The sequence below is a fragment of the Nyctibius grandis genome, chromosome 3 (assembly GCF_013368605.1).
Source record: "Nyctibius grandis isolate bNycGra1 chromosome 3, bNycGra1.pri, whole genome shotgun sequence".
Lineage (NCBI taxonomy): Eukaryota > Metazoa > Chordata > Aves > Nyctibiiformes > Nyctibiidae > Nyctibius > Nyctibius grandis.
In genome coordinates, this window is record NC_090660.1 from 104,746,379 (window position 1) to 104,759,082 (window position 12,704).

The 12,704-nt window shown below is 39.5% G+C and overlaps 1 protein-coding gene across 1 annotated transcript in view; it reads right to left on the bottom strand.

Moving 5' to 3' along the window:
* Window positions 1-462: 462 nt before the first annotated feature.
* Window positions 463-12,704, bottom strand: part of CYRIB (CYFIP related Rac1 interactor B) — an 83,050-nt gene continuing 70,808 nt past the window's right edge. Inside the window, exons 6-13 of the mRNA XM_068396060.1 lie at window positions 11,442-11,547; window positions 10,256-10,392; window positions 9,530-9,607; window positions 9,315-9,431; window positions 8,107-8,186; window positions 6,803-6,929; window positions 2,968-3,038; window positions 463-1,339 (exon numbers count right to left, since the gene is read on the bottom strand). Of these exons, the coding sequence (XP_068252161.1) occupies window positions 1,276-1,339; window positions 2,968-3,038; window positions 6,803-6,929; window positions 8,107-8,186; window positions 9,315-9,431; window positions 9,530-9,607; window positions 10,256-10,392; window positions 11,442-11,547 (780 nt within the window). The 3' untranslated portion in view covers window positions 463-1,275. The remainder of the gene's footprint in view (window positions 1,340-2,967; window positions 3,039-6,802; window positions 6,930-8,106; window positions 8,187-9,314; window positions 9,432-9,529; window positions 9,608-10,255; window positions 10,393-11,441; window positions 11,548-12,704) is intronic.

Consider the following 12,704-nt stretch of genomic DNA (forward strand, 5'->3'; position numbering starts at 1 on the left):
AATTCTCAATTCTTGCTTTCCCCTTCAATTCTTCCCCTCCCAGAAAAGCTTTGTTTTCTTCACCATCCTGTCAAAGCTTAACACTTTTTGCAATAAAATGCTAGCCAACCAGGAAACGTTATTTAGTATGCTGAGATTGTTCAAAATACCTAGATCCACAAGAGTACAAGCCAGTGCAGAGCGAGGCAAGTTAATCTCCCCACCACTGGTACGAAAGGAGCCAGACTGGCAGCCTTATTTGACATGTGAACATGGGGGGCCAAGATGCAGGCTCTTCAGCAATGTCCACTGGGACCTACATGGGTTGCACAAAGTCCTTCCCCCCAAACCCTGTATGAGTAGTATTTCTGGGGACAGGGAAGCAGCACAGAGTGGAGAGCAAGAACGCTGAAAGACGCTAGGCTGAAATCAGTGGATTAGACTAGTGTTTACTGGTAATGAAACAGCAGAGCTGGCACTATATAAAATTTATAAATTTATTTTTTTGTAAAAATCCAAAGAGCACGAAGACATCTCACTCAAAATACTGGTAAATCAAACCACACTTAGAAAAATGAAAGCTGATTTTATTATCTTATCCACAGCCAATCATTTGACATGAACATGCATACGTAATTTTGCTACGCACACACCACAGTTGAACGTTAGTTATTAAAGGTTAAACATACAACATACATCCTTACAAAAATGAGTCAAAATGCAAACGTAACTTTTAAACAAAACAGTTTTTACTCATTTAAAAAAACCTTTGTGTTGGGTACCATTTTGTACAAACACAGTTAATTTAAACAAATCTGCTTTTAGTTTTCTCATGGTTGCACATGAAAATAAGCTGCAATAGAAAATGAAGTCATCAAGGGATCTTTAAATAGCAGAAGTAGGCAGTCTTGCCATGCAGAAGAAGCAATATTAAATATTAGTTTTTCAAAAAAAGAAAAAAACACAAGTTTAAAAATATTTAGTTCAAGTCACAAATCTTTCCCCAGTACAGAGAAATCCAAATGCAACGCATAATTAGCTGCCACTTAGGATGGCTATTCTGAAAAGTAGAAATACTTTCCAGAATTGATAATTTTCATTGATTTGGCACAGAAAAGAAGTCTGAGCTTACTTAAGAACAAGAAAGTGATTAAAAAAAAGGGTAAACAGGAAGAGAGAAAATAAAAAGCAAGAATGAACGAGATAGTAGTTGCAATCACTAGAAAAAAAAATCTGTGCATCTCAGTCATTGCAGAATACTGTCTGTCTACAGCAGGTGCGAATTCCAGGTAACTGTTATTGCAACATGGACTTAATTTGCTTGGAGGTAGTCTCATCATTCAAATGCTTTGTTGTGTACCTAAACACAGAAATAAAAATCAAGTTGAGAAGAGCATAGATGCTATTTTGCTTTGGCTTAACAAATACGTGATTTCTTTGCTTATGACTCAACCTGACTGTACCATAGTAAAACCCTCAGCCACTGACCATCACCCGCTCCACGGTTACCAAGTACACAAATCAGACATTCTGATCAGAACACGCTATCATCAAGCAGAACTACAACCCAACAGCCTTGCACCAAGGGGAGTGAAAAGTAAGTCTCAGCTGGATGTTGGCTTTCGTGCTCATAGGCCATTTGTAGTAAACTCATGTTACCTCTTGTGACAGGTAATTATCAATAAGACTAACTCTGAGGTCTCGGTTCATAGGAAACATCTTCAACTAGAATATAGCTTCAGAAACTTCTCTTCAAAACTTCCAGTGACCAAACCTTTCTAAGATCCCTCAATGAGAATGTATTCCATCGCTTTTCAGCCTAATTTTCTGTTTAGTTCAGTAACTGTGCTGCTAAAACTGAAGTCTATACACGTGTTTATTCCAGCGCTGTCCCTCTTCAAAATTCTCTAGGACATTAGCACATTTTTAAATCACTACAAAGAACTTAGTCATCTCTTGTTTTAAAAGAAAGTAAGAAAACCAGAGCATAACTGCATACTTTCAAGCAAGACAAACTAACGCTTCCACATTTCAAAGTGAGTGCATGAATAACAATACCCAGTTACAGTTAACTGTTACCAAAGCAATATGATATTTTCTCAAGTAAGGACAAGAATGAAGCCTTCATCTGCCTATCATATTTTGGCACTTCTTGGCACTCCTCTGATGCTGGATGCCCACATGAAGAACATGTTACTGACTACAGATACAGCTTTGTGACCCAAATTAGCAGTTTTTAGGTTTCTATACAGAATTATTCATTTTTCTTTACCTCCCTAATTAATGTGGCAACTTCTTGTCTCTTCTATTCTACAGCAAAAACATTGAGACTCTTGCCTTAAGTATCCCCCTATAAATACTTTGTGAAAGAGGAACAATTTCTAGTTACACACCAAACAACTATCTGCCTTACACGTCTGAAGCTATCTGCGAAACAAAAAACACATGAAACTACTCTTACATTCTACTAATAATAAATAAAATCATTAAGCCATGGTCAAACCACACAGACCTGACGACATGGTCAATGCCAGCTAATCCAGCTGTTTCTTTGGTAAGCTGGCACAAGTCACAGTGTGCACGCTGCAGGTGCTTATTTGCTTGTTTGGTAGTTCAGTCAGTAGACGTGATCCCAGTTAACTTCTACTTACCTTTTAGTATGTATTATACCTTCTTATCAGTTTTAACTTCAGGTACAATGTCTACTCTGTCACACTTACCTCTACAGACTTGTTCTTAACCTGCACGCAGTTCAAGCACGCAAAAAGTTATCTTAGAATGAACAACTGCAAGTTTACAACCTAGCTTTTAAAACACAGTAGCTTCTTCATGCATCCCTGTCTCGAGACACATTGGAAAAGAAGCCTGCAATAACCATAGTCACCTTTTACCTGCAATGCTGACTGAATACCTTGTTGCTGAAGGAAATGCCCTGGACAATTTAGGAAAATTCACATTAAAATATTTCAAATAAAAGAATAAGAGTACCTGAGAGCATTTAGAAGGCCTTCTACACTGTTAGGAGGCTGGTCTTTAAGAACTTTGATGCATCCTTTCATCTAGGAGTCAAAAAAATTATACAGTTTCTTTCATGCTAATACCTTGAAGTTTACAGAAGTGTTTTATATTCAGTTTGTCAGAGAGAAAAAAAAAGTATTTAAAAATTGCAGCAGTGTAAAGACATTTTCTTGATATTAGAAAGGAATTAAGCTTTCAGTATTACATTTTCCCATGACAGAATGGCTTAGCTACTTAAAAATCTGCATATCTTTAGACAATGCAACTTTGACATCAAGCTCTGCTTTATCGAAAAACGAACTCTGCTTAGAAAAAGGAACTGTAAACAAAGATCTTTGTTTATCATAAATCCACTAAGATGGATTACATTCAGCCAGTGAAATAATGACAAACTCTGTAGCTAATACAATGTCCTCAGTCTCTACAGCTGTCTACCTTGCCTGGCCTCTCAGAGGATCCTTCTGTTGTGGGGTTGCTGAAAGTTGAAGAACAACAGGTGCCAATTGCTACTGCCACGGTGCACCGACGACAATATCGCACCAATCGAGACTCCCTGATCCCCATTCATAAACTGATTAGACAATTAGAAAATCAAGGAGTGATTAGCAAGACTCGCTCACCCTTTAATAGTCCTATATGGCCAGTGCAAAAGTCTAATGGAGAATGGAGATTAACTGTGGACTATCGTGGCCTAAATGAAGTTACACCACCTCTGAGTGCTGCTGTGCCAGACATGCTAGAACTTCAATACGAACTGGAGTCAAAGGCAGCCAAGTGGTACGCCACTATAGACATTGCTAATGCATTTTTCTCTATTCCCTTGGCACCAAAGTGCAGGCCACAGTTTGCTTTTACCTGGAGAGGTATCCAGTACACCTGGAATCGACTGCCCCAGGGGTGGAAACACAGTCCTACTATTTGCCACGGACTGATCCAGACTGCACTAGAAGAGGGTGGAGCTCCAGAACATTTGCAATATATTGATGACATCATTGTATGGGGTGATACAGCAGCAGAAGTTTTTGACAAAGGGGAGAAAATAATTCAAATTCTTCTGCAAGCTGGTTTTGCCATAAAAAGAGGCAAGGTCAAGGGGCCTGCCCGGGAGATCCAGTTTTTAGGGATTAAATGGCAAGATGGGCGTCGCCAGATCCCGATAGAGGTGATCAACAAAATAACAGCCATGTCCCCACCAACTAACAAAAAGGAAACACAAGCCTTCTTAGGCGTTGTGGGTTTCTGGAGAATGCATATTCCAGATTACAGCCAGATTGTACGCCCTCTTTATCAGGTGACCAGAAAGAAAAATGATTTTCAGTGGGGCCCTGAACAACAACAGGCTTTTGAACAGATTAAACAAGAAATTGTGCATGCAGTAGCCCTTGGACCAGTCCGTATGGGACAAGATGTTAAAAATGTGCTCTACACCTCAGCTGGGGACAATGGTCCTACCTGGAGCCTCTGGCAGAAAGTGCCAGGGGAGACTCGAGGTCGACCCCTAGGATTTTGGAGTCGAGGATACAAGGGCTCTGAGGCCAATTACACCCCAACTGAAAAAGAGATACTGGCAGCATATGAAGGAGTTAGAGCTGCCTCAGAGGTAATTGGTACTGAAGCACAACTTCTCCTGGCACCCCGATTACCAGTACTAGGCTGGATGTTCAAGGGTAAGGTTCCTACTACTCATCATGCAACTGATGCTACATGGAGTAAATGGATTGCATTAATTACACAGAGGGCTCGAATAGGAAACCCTAATCGCCCAGGAATCTTAGAAGTGATCATGGACTGGCCAGAAGGCAAAGACTTCGGAATGCCACCAGAAAAGGAGGTGACACGTGCTGAAGAAGCCCCACCATATAATGAACTACCAGAGGATGAGAAGCAGTATGCCCTGTTCACCGATGGATCCTGCCGTCTTGTAGGAAAGCATCGGAAGTGGAAAGCTGCTGTATGGAGTCCCATACGACGAGTCACAGAAGCCACAGAAGGACAAGGTGAATCAAGTCAATTTGCAGAGGTAAAAGCCATCCAGCTGGCTTTAGACATTGCTGAACGAGAAAAGTGGCCAAGGCTGTATCTTTATACTGACTCATGGATGGTGGCAAATGCCTTGTGGGGCAAAGGTAAACCCATTCATGGGATTGCTTTTGCTCAAGGACCTGGATGTACTTGGTGGGTGATGCTGCAGGATGGTGGAGTCCGATGTGTCCCTGAAGGTGATCTGATCTTGGGTGAGAATACTTAATTCTGAACTGCATGATGTTAATTGCTGCATAATACTAACAGTGTTCATAAGTGTCTTTCAGGTTGAAGCAGTGGTGATGAGACCGGAGCTAGCTGCAAGTGGCGTCCAGTAACCTCCTCGAGACTGACATCTTTAACCTGCAACCCGTGGGCACGAACTGTGACAAAGCTCATATCATCTCTCCTACCCTGGGAGACTCTTAGCCAGATGGAAACCCACAATCCTGAACTAAATGAACTTGATGAACTTTTTTTTTTGTATAGAGATGAATCATAAACTAATGTTATCTGTATATATTTTAAAATGAAAAGTTAGTGGTGATCTGAGTATGACGTGAATGGTATGGAATAAGGGGTGGAATGTCCTGGTTTGGCCTAAACCAGACCGATTTTTCCTTTCAGTGATTTTTACTTTCAGCTAAGTCTCCTCTAACTAACTGCATGTTTTTGCAGACAGTGTCTGCTTCCAGGACTGATAACGCTCGAAGTTTGTAGTTATCACTGGGGCACTGGTAGGGATGTTGTGCAGAAAGGCTCTTGCTGTACTTATTCTTGAGAGAAACCAAGGTCACTGCTGAATTCCTCATTGCTTACGAGTGAAGAGCCGAAGGGGGGGGTCGCAGCTGCAGTGGGGAGCAGACAGGGCAGGTGACCCAAAATTGACCAACGAGGGTATTCCATCCCATACACGTCATTCTCGGTATAAAGTGGGGGGATCACGAGGGTCTCGCCCCTTTTTCTGCTATGGCCGGTGTCCAGGGAGGACTCCGTCTGTTTTCCTGCTGCCCCCGATCCCGATCCGTGCGTTCCTGAATCCAGCTCTCGACCATCGCTAGGCCCAGGCTGGGCCTTCCCGGAGCCTGCCCTGCAGTGCCGGTGGTGACGTGGCTGACTTCAGGGGAGCTCAATCTTGGTTTTGTATATATATTTGTATATATTTGATTATTTTTATTATTATTATTATACTTTTTTTTCATTATTATAGTTTATTAAAACTGTTTTAATTTTCCAACCCAGAAGTCTCTCTCCCTTTTCCCTTTCCCTTTCCCTCTGGGGGGAGGGGGGGGGATAACAGAGGGCATCTGCCGCAGGTTTAATCGCCAGCCCAGCTTTAAACCGTGACAACAGTCCATCTGAAATAACCACAAAGCAGCATACAGTAACAGCAGGTATTCCACAGACTTATTACCAAACAGCAGCAGAAAGTCACAGACTTGAAGACTGGTGGATGACGAACTTAGCTTTTTATTAGACAGTGAGGAACGAGCTAGATGCCGTTGCTATTTCCAGTCATTCTGATTCGGATGTTTCAACGCAACCACTGATGCTACCTGAGTTCCATCAAAACAGATTTTTCACGATCTAACAATGATCATTTATGTGTCTGAAGGCCTAGTTTGTATTTCTCACTACTTATGTATATGGTTTGCTAACAGCTACCACTATCCATTTAGCATTAATCTAAAGTGTACATCTGCTACTAAAACCCAGAGGACAGAAAAGGAGCCTACGCACAATTTAAATACTCAAGAGATTATTTAGTAACAAAAAAACTTACATCGATTTTTGAAGTTTTGGCAAAAGCGCCCACTGGATGCACGTGGTCATAGAGTATGATGACACCCACCATTACCCTCAGACAGAATGATACTGTTTCCTCATTTGTAAACCTGCTCCTGTATTCACTGTAATTTAAAAGCACAGATTATTATCTACCAAACACAAGATAAGAGCACATACTAGTAACCCCCGAAATAAGATTAGAGAGAAAAATCCTGCTATAAATCTACAGAGAAAAAATAAAAACCAAACCAAAACCCAAAAACCCACCAACCCTACAAGCTTTTGAGAGTTTTCCTTTTTCTTTTCAATGACCTGCCTACAAGTCAGACCACTGCTTAGAGTTATCTGAAGATTAATAAAGATTCTCAAAACTAAGATAGCACCCTACTGCTACACCATTTCAAGTATATGTATATTATTTTTTTCAGAAAAAAAAAAGAAAAAGATTAAAACAATACATACTAACTTTGCTTTCACAGTGCTTCCTACCCTTTTCCCTGCCACCCTCTAATATATACGAAACCCAAACTTCTGACTTGCGGGGGAAAAAAAAAAGGGAAAAAAAAAAAAAGCAAGCTTAATGAACCATGCTTAACCACTTTCTTGAATGGGACAGACCATTCCAAAGCAGGACAAGAATATAAATGTTTGGAGCTCTTAATGTGCTCCAAAACAAATGTACTGCAGTATTTGGACAGAAAGTAAGACACACCTCATGCCTGAGTATTTTACCAATAGGAAACTATTTAGATCCCAGAAGAACCAGATAAAAAAACCAAAGTTTAGTTTGACTTTTTGTTCACACTCCCAGTGCCTCTCAAATTTACAGCAGACAATGGACTGCCTTTACACCTAAAAGTCACCTCCTAATTCCCCAGACAGGGGTGCTGTAATTTTGTTACAGCCATCAGCCCAGCCAGCTTGCAAGGAGGTACCATCCAACACACTGCCCACAGCCCCTCTTTCAGAAGGCCCTAGGCAATCATGCTCAAAAAAAAAGTATATTTTCCTGAATTATACATGAGAAAACCATTTACAAAGAGTGCCAAGAGGTTGTCTAGCTTTCACAGTCATTCTATTTTTAAGTATTAATAGGTTCAGAAAAGCAGACCGCATGATTTGCATGGCTAGCAAAATGAGACAAGTTAGTTTCACATAGAGGTTAAAAACTAAGTTGGTAAAAAGGAAACACCATAGCTCCTAATTAGCCCAATTATATTTCTTTCACCTTATGCATCAAAAGTCATGTCGTAAATACAGAGATGATTCATACACAATACAAGCAGTGCTTATACTCACGGGGTTTCCAGCATGACCCTGCACACACTAGCCATGGTGCTTAAGCAATCTGTAGTATTCTCTATTGGTAAATTTTTATTCTGCAGAAGAAGATAAACAGTTTCCAATTCAATTATTGTGAAATATTGTACTACAAAACCTAAAGCAAATCAATGATCTGCTGGCATGGCAATGTGGAGGAGTTAAAACCATCAACACCACTATGGTAAGTCAGCTAGCCTTGCCCTGGATTTTAATAACGTTACAATAAAGATTAGCGACTTAAAGTACAAAGTCTACCACATGGGTTTTGCTTGCTTGTTTGTAGTTAAAGAAATACACCACTGACACTATTGACTTTTGGGAAGTTTTAAAGGAATCATCTAACCTGCTCTTTAAAGACAGAAATTTCTATAGCCAAATACCTGCCTCTGCTGCAACAATAAGACTTAAAATTGTTGCAGACAAACACCTCAGACATGTAAAATAAGAGGCCATTTTTCTCAAGGCATTGCAAGGGTAAAGCAGAACTTAGGAAAAAATATTAAAAAATAAATGTATGTTTGTATTAATCACGTAATGTACAATTATTTTTTATTTAGAAATACTGTGCACTCTTTGCATGTAAGACAAAAATCATCAGAGCTATCAGAAGCCAAGCACAAAACGTGTAGTGACTGGATTTTATCACTAATATTTATTTAGGTAGTTAAGGATAAATAGGTATGTGTCAAAATGTTGGAATACTTTTCCAGTTCAGATTCCTCCCCTCTTCTGCAATAATGTAAGTATACTTGACTTCACAGAGCAAAATAAAAATGTCTTGGGAGAAGAAACGGAAGCTACATTTCAATTCTCTTCCCTATTTCAAGCACAGAGAATCAAGCTGTTTCCCTTTCAATTTTCTGAAGCTTCTGCTCTAAAACACCACCAAAATGCAGGCAACACACTTACCTCTCCCACCTCCCCTGCTGAGGAAAGCTATCACTACCGATGTTGTAACGCTATCCATTAACCTTCTGTGACACAACCACAGGGTGGCTAGCTGAACTTACTCTAACCTCTACAGCACCTGAGAAAGATACTTCATGTTTCTTGAGGGTCCAAAAAACAAGTTTGATTTCTAGATGCCAGATTAAGCCTGGTAGAAGAGTTTTGTGTTCCAAAATGATGTCTGGCTCTGCAGTGCTTTGAAATACACTATCCAAGCCATAAATTTATATTCTTACCTCTGACACAAACTTTGTTGTAGCGTCACTTAAGGTTTTCAACATTGGCGTTGCTTCAGCATAAAATAAAGACATTCTGTTTGCCAGCTCATTATTTACTTCATTTTCTCCCTCTGCCTATAAAACAGATGGCAAAAAGAATGCAGTTGTTCCGTACATGAAAAAGACAGGTGGTAGTGTAAGACAACATTTTATCTCATCCAAAGGTTACCTACTGGGACATTGTTAATCCTCATACGGCTCAGAGTTCTTCTATAGTAGCTGAAGTCATTCTGTATAGCAGGATTTGTCATCTATATAGATATGGAAGCAAAAGAGTTGTGACAAACTCAGGAAAAATGTAAGAACAAGTTTTCATAAAAATGTAAGATCAAGAACGAGAAAATATTCACCCTTCTGAAGGAAAAAGGCCTGTGACATGTTGGGAAGCGATATGTAGAACATAAAGCTTTCTGGTTAAATTCTCAGATTTTTCAGAACAAGATCTAACAAGAATAAGAAAAGAAGTAGCCTCCTGAATAGGAGTTTGGAATTAGTAGGTTGAAAAAAAATGGCTTTGCTAGTTTGACTCCAAGGATCAGATCAGCAAATTAATATCATTTCAGCTTAGTTCTTTGCAAATCAGCAGGAAAATAGCTATACTCTGGGTGTGCACATACTAAAATCATCAGCAGCATTATCCCAAGAGATATGCCAAATTCAGATGAAGAAACATGATTAATATGAACTGAAACATAATAACTGCCTAAAGCTAGCATGGTATTTCGTCTGCTTTCCAGTTTAAGCTAACTCTACGCCATGCAAAAAAGCCACGCACAGCAGATATGAGTATCTACTGCATGCCCCATACTAGAACAAAACACAACCCAGATTGATTCAGTAAATAGACTTGTTTTCTTTTTGCTAGCCTTTGTGCTTACAGAATTACAACAAGTTCTTACCTTGAGCTCATCAAATCGGAGTGTAAAGTGAAGAATTTCTGCAAACTGCTTAGCAAGAGCCTGCTCTCGCTCCAGGTGTTGCGTTGGTGAATATGGAGTGCTTGTCAGGGCTCCCAACAGACCTCGCAATCCTGCCTCTTAAATGAGAAGAGAGTATTTTGCAATATACAACTGCATCTGCTGCTTGTACCTCTATTGACTGATATTCTGCATGCTAGACTTAAAACAGACACCTGCCAAAATACATGGTAGTTAATAATAACAGGCCTTGATGAATTGCTTCTATGTGTCACTGTTACTGTCTTTACTTAAAACCTGCTGTAAAGACTAGGTCTGATCAGCCATGAAAAAACTTCTTGAAAAGTTTTATTCAAGCTTTGTCTGCAACATCTGTGTAAAACATTTCAATAACCTGTGTTAGCAGGCTACAGCCTTTAAGATAACACAGAATTCAAGAGGTACACACTTATCAGCAAAAGTCATGTTTTATTTAAGATAAACTTATAATCCAACTTCCTGCTTGTCTTCTTGAGAAAAATACCTCACCTCTTTAACAAAGCAGAACTTGCCTGCAAAAAGCTTCCTTTTTTTGAGCTAATTTTTTCATGAGCTATGCCAGTAACTCTGTCTAAAAGTCAGGTAGTTTGTGAAAAAAAACAAATCAAGTCTAATAGGTTTTATCAGCTTAGACACAACATCAGACAAGTGGGTTTTTTAAGAGGCACAAAGTGCCATCTTAAGTATTGCACATGCATGAACCACGTCGATTAGGCATTTCCACAGACCAAATTATTTCTGGTGTTTGGGGGGGAATAATACAGTTTTAATTACTCTTGGTATCAGAAACATTAACAGAATTCAATCCTGATGAATTAGTCTGCTAATTTTCAAAACAATCAGTTTGTTAGTGCTTTCCAGAATTACTAAAGAGGTAGAGAAAGATGATGACAAGTATGCTCCCATTCTCTCTCTCTCTCCTCTCTCAGGTATCCACTGAAGCAAGTTTGCTTTCAACATGCAAGATAGTACGCAGATATAAATAAGATCCAATCCAGTGTACGGAAGGGGATCTATGCAATATGAGCTTTTATCTACTAACAAGGGGTTGCCACATCACATCTGAATATGCTGAATGTACTAATTAATGAAGACAAAAAACCCCAAGTTAATACTTGGTTCCACTTACCTAGTCTTTGAGAAAATTCATAGAATTTCTTTAGTTTGCCTACTAGTGGAACAACTGCACCCCATGCCTTCTCTTGCAGCTTCTCATCGTTGGGATGCTGTATTGCCTTAAATCAGAAAAAAAAAAAGAGGAAAAAAGTATGCTTAAATTAAGAATAACGGATACACTACTACAAAAAAAAAAAAATATCTATGCAGGTCAATCGTTTGAGGAACTAGTAATTAAAAATTCTACCTACTGAGAAGTTTCCAGTTGAGAGACAAGCCTGTACTAACCCATGTCTGTTCCAAAAAGCTCTAAACACTTGTCTTGAAAATAAGTATCCTGAATAGGAAAACAACTTGGAGAGAGTATGAAGAAATTGCTAAAAATAAAGCTACTCAAATGAGAAAATTTACATAACCAGATCTAGTTAATTAAAATTAACAACTTTATTGAGGTACCTCCAAGCAAAAAAGTTTAGCGATCAAAGCCTCGTCCTACTGTTGGTATCTATCACCAATTTCTAAATTTGTGAAGAAAAACATCAAACAAATTTGCTGTGAAATTCAGGCTAAATATTACAGTAGGAACATTTAAGCATAATCGGCAACATAAAACACCACCAAAATATGGTATATACCAGAGCTTTGAGGTATATATATGCATAGACCTCGCCTTTACAGTAAGCTTCCCAGACAGACGAAGCCTTAAATTCAGTCTCTCCAGGCTTTTAAGATAGAATCTAGACTACACAGCAACTGAAAATTACTAAGAAAGCAGGAATAAAAATGCTCATAACTCTCCTGCTGCATCTTCACAGTCAGCTCCTTGATTCCAAAATCTGTTTCAGTCAACCCTGGGCTGCAAGTTGCAGCTCACTCCTCTCTGGTGCCTAGGAAGTTTCCCTCCTGTGACATCTAGCTCCTCTCAGAAGCATCTCTCTTCCTTCTCCATGGGAGCTGCAGGCTTCACTGCTGAGACTCACATTCCTGCCAGATCCTGCAGCCTCTCCCTGAACATGCTCCTTCCTTGAAGAACATATAAGCTATCTCCCCTCCTAAGGGTTTTATGCAACACAGTCACCCTCCTTTAAACCTACCTTTTGAATTCAACAGAGACTGAATAAAAACTCATGGTACTTTAAAGCTGAATGGCTCTGAGTATCTCAAATTCACTAGAGTGAACAGACACTCCTCCTATGTACTAGGATTTCTTCAGAGTATGTTACAGTAATTCCTCACTTTAGGAACAAAGTAACCCCATTGCTGCATCTGAGAAAGA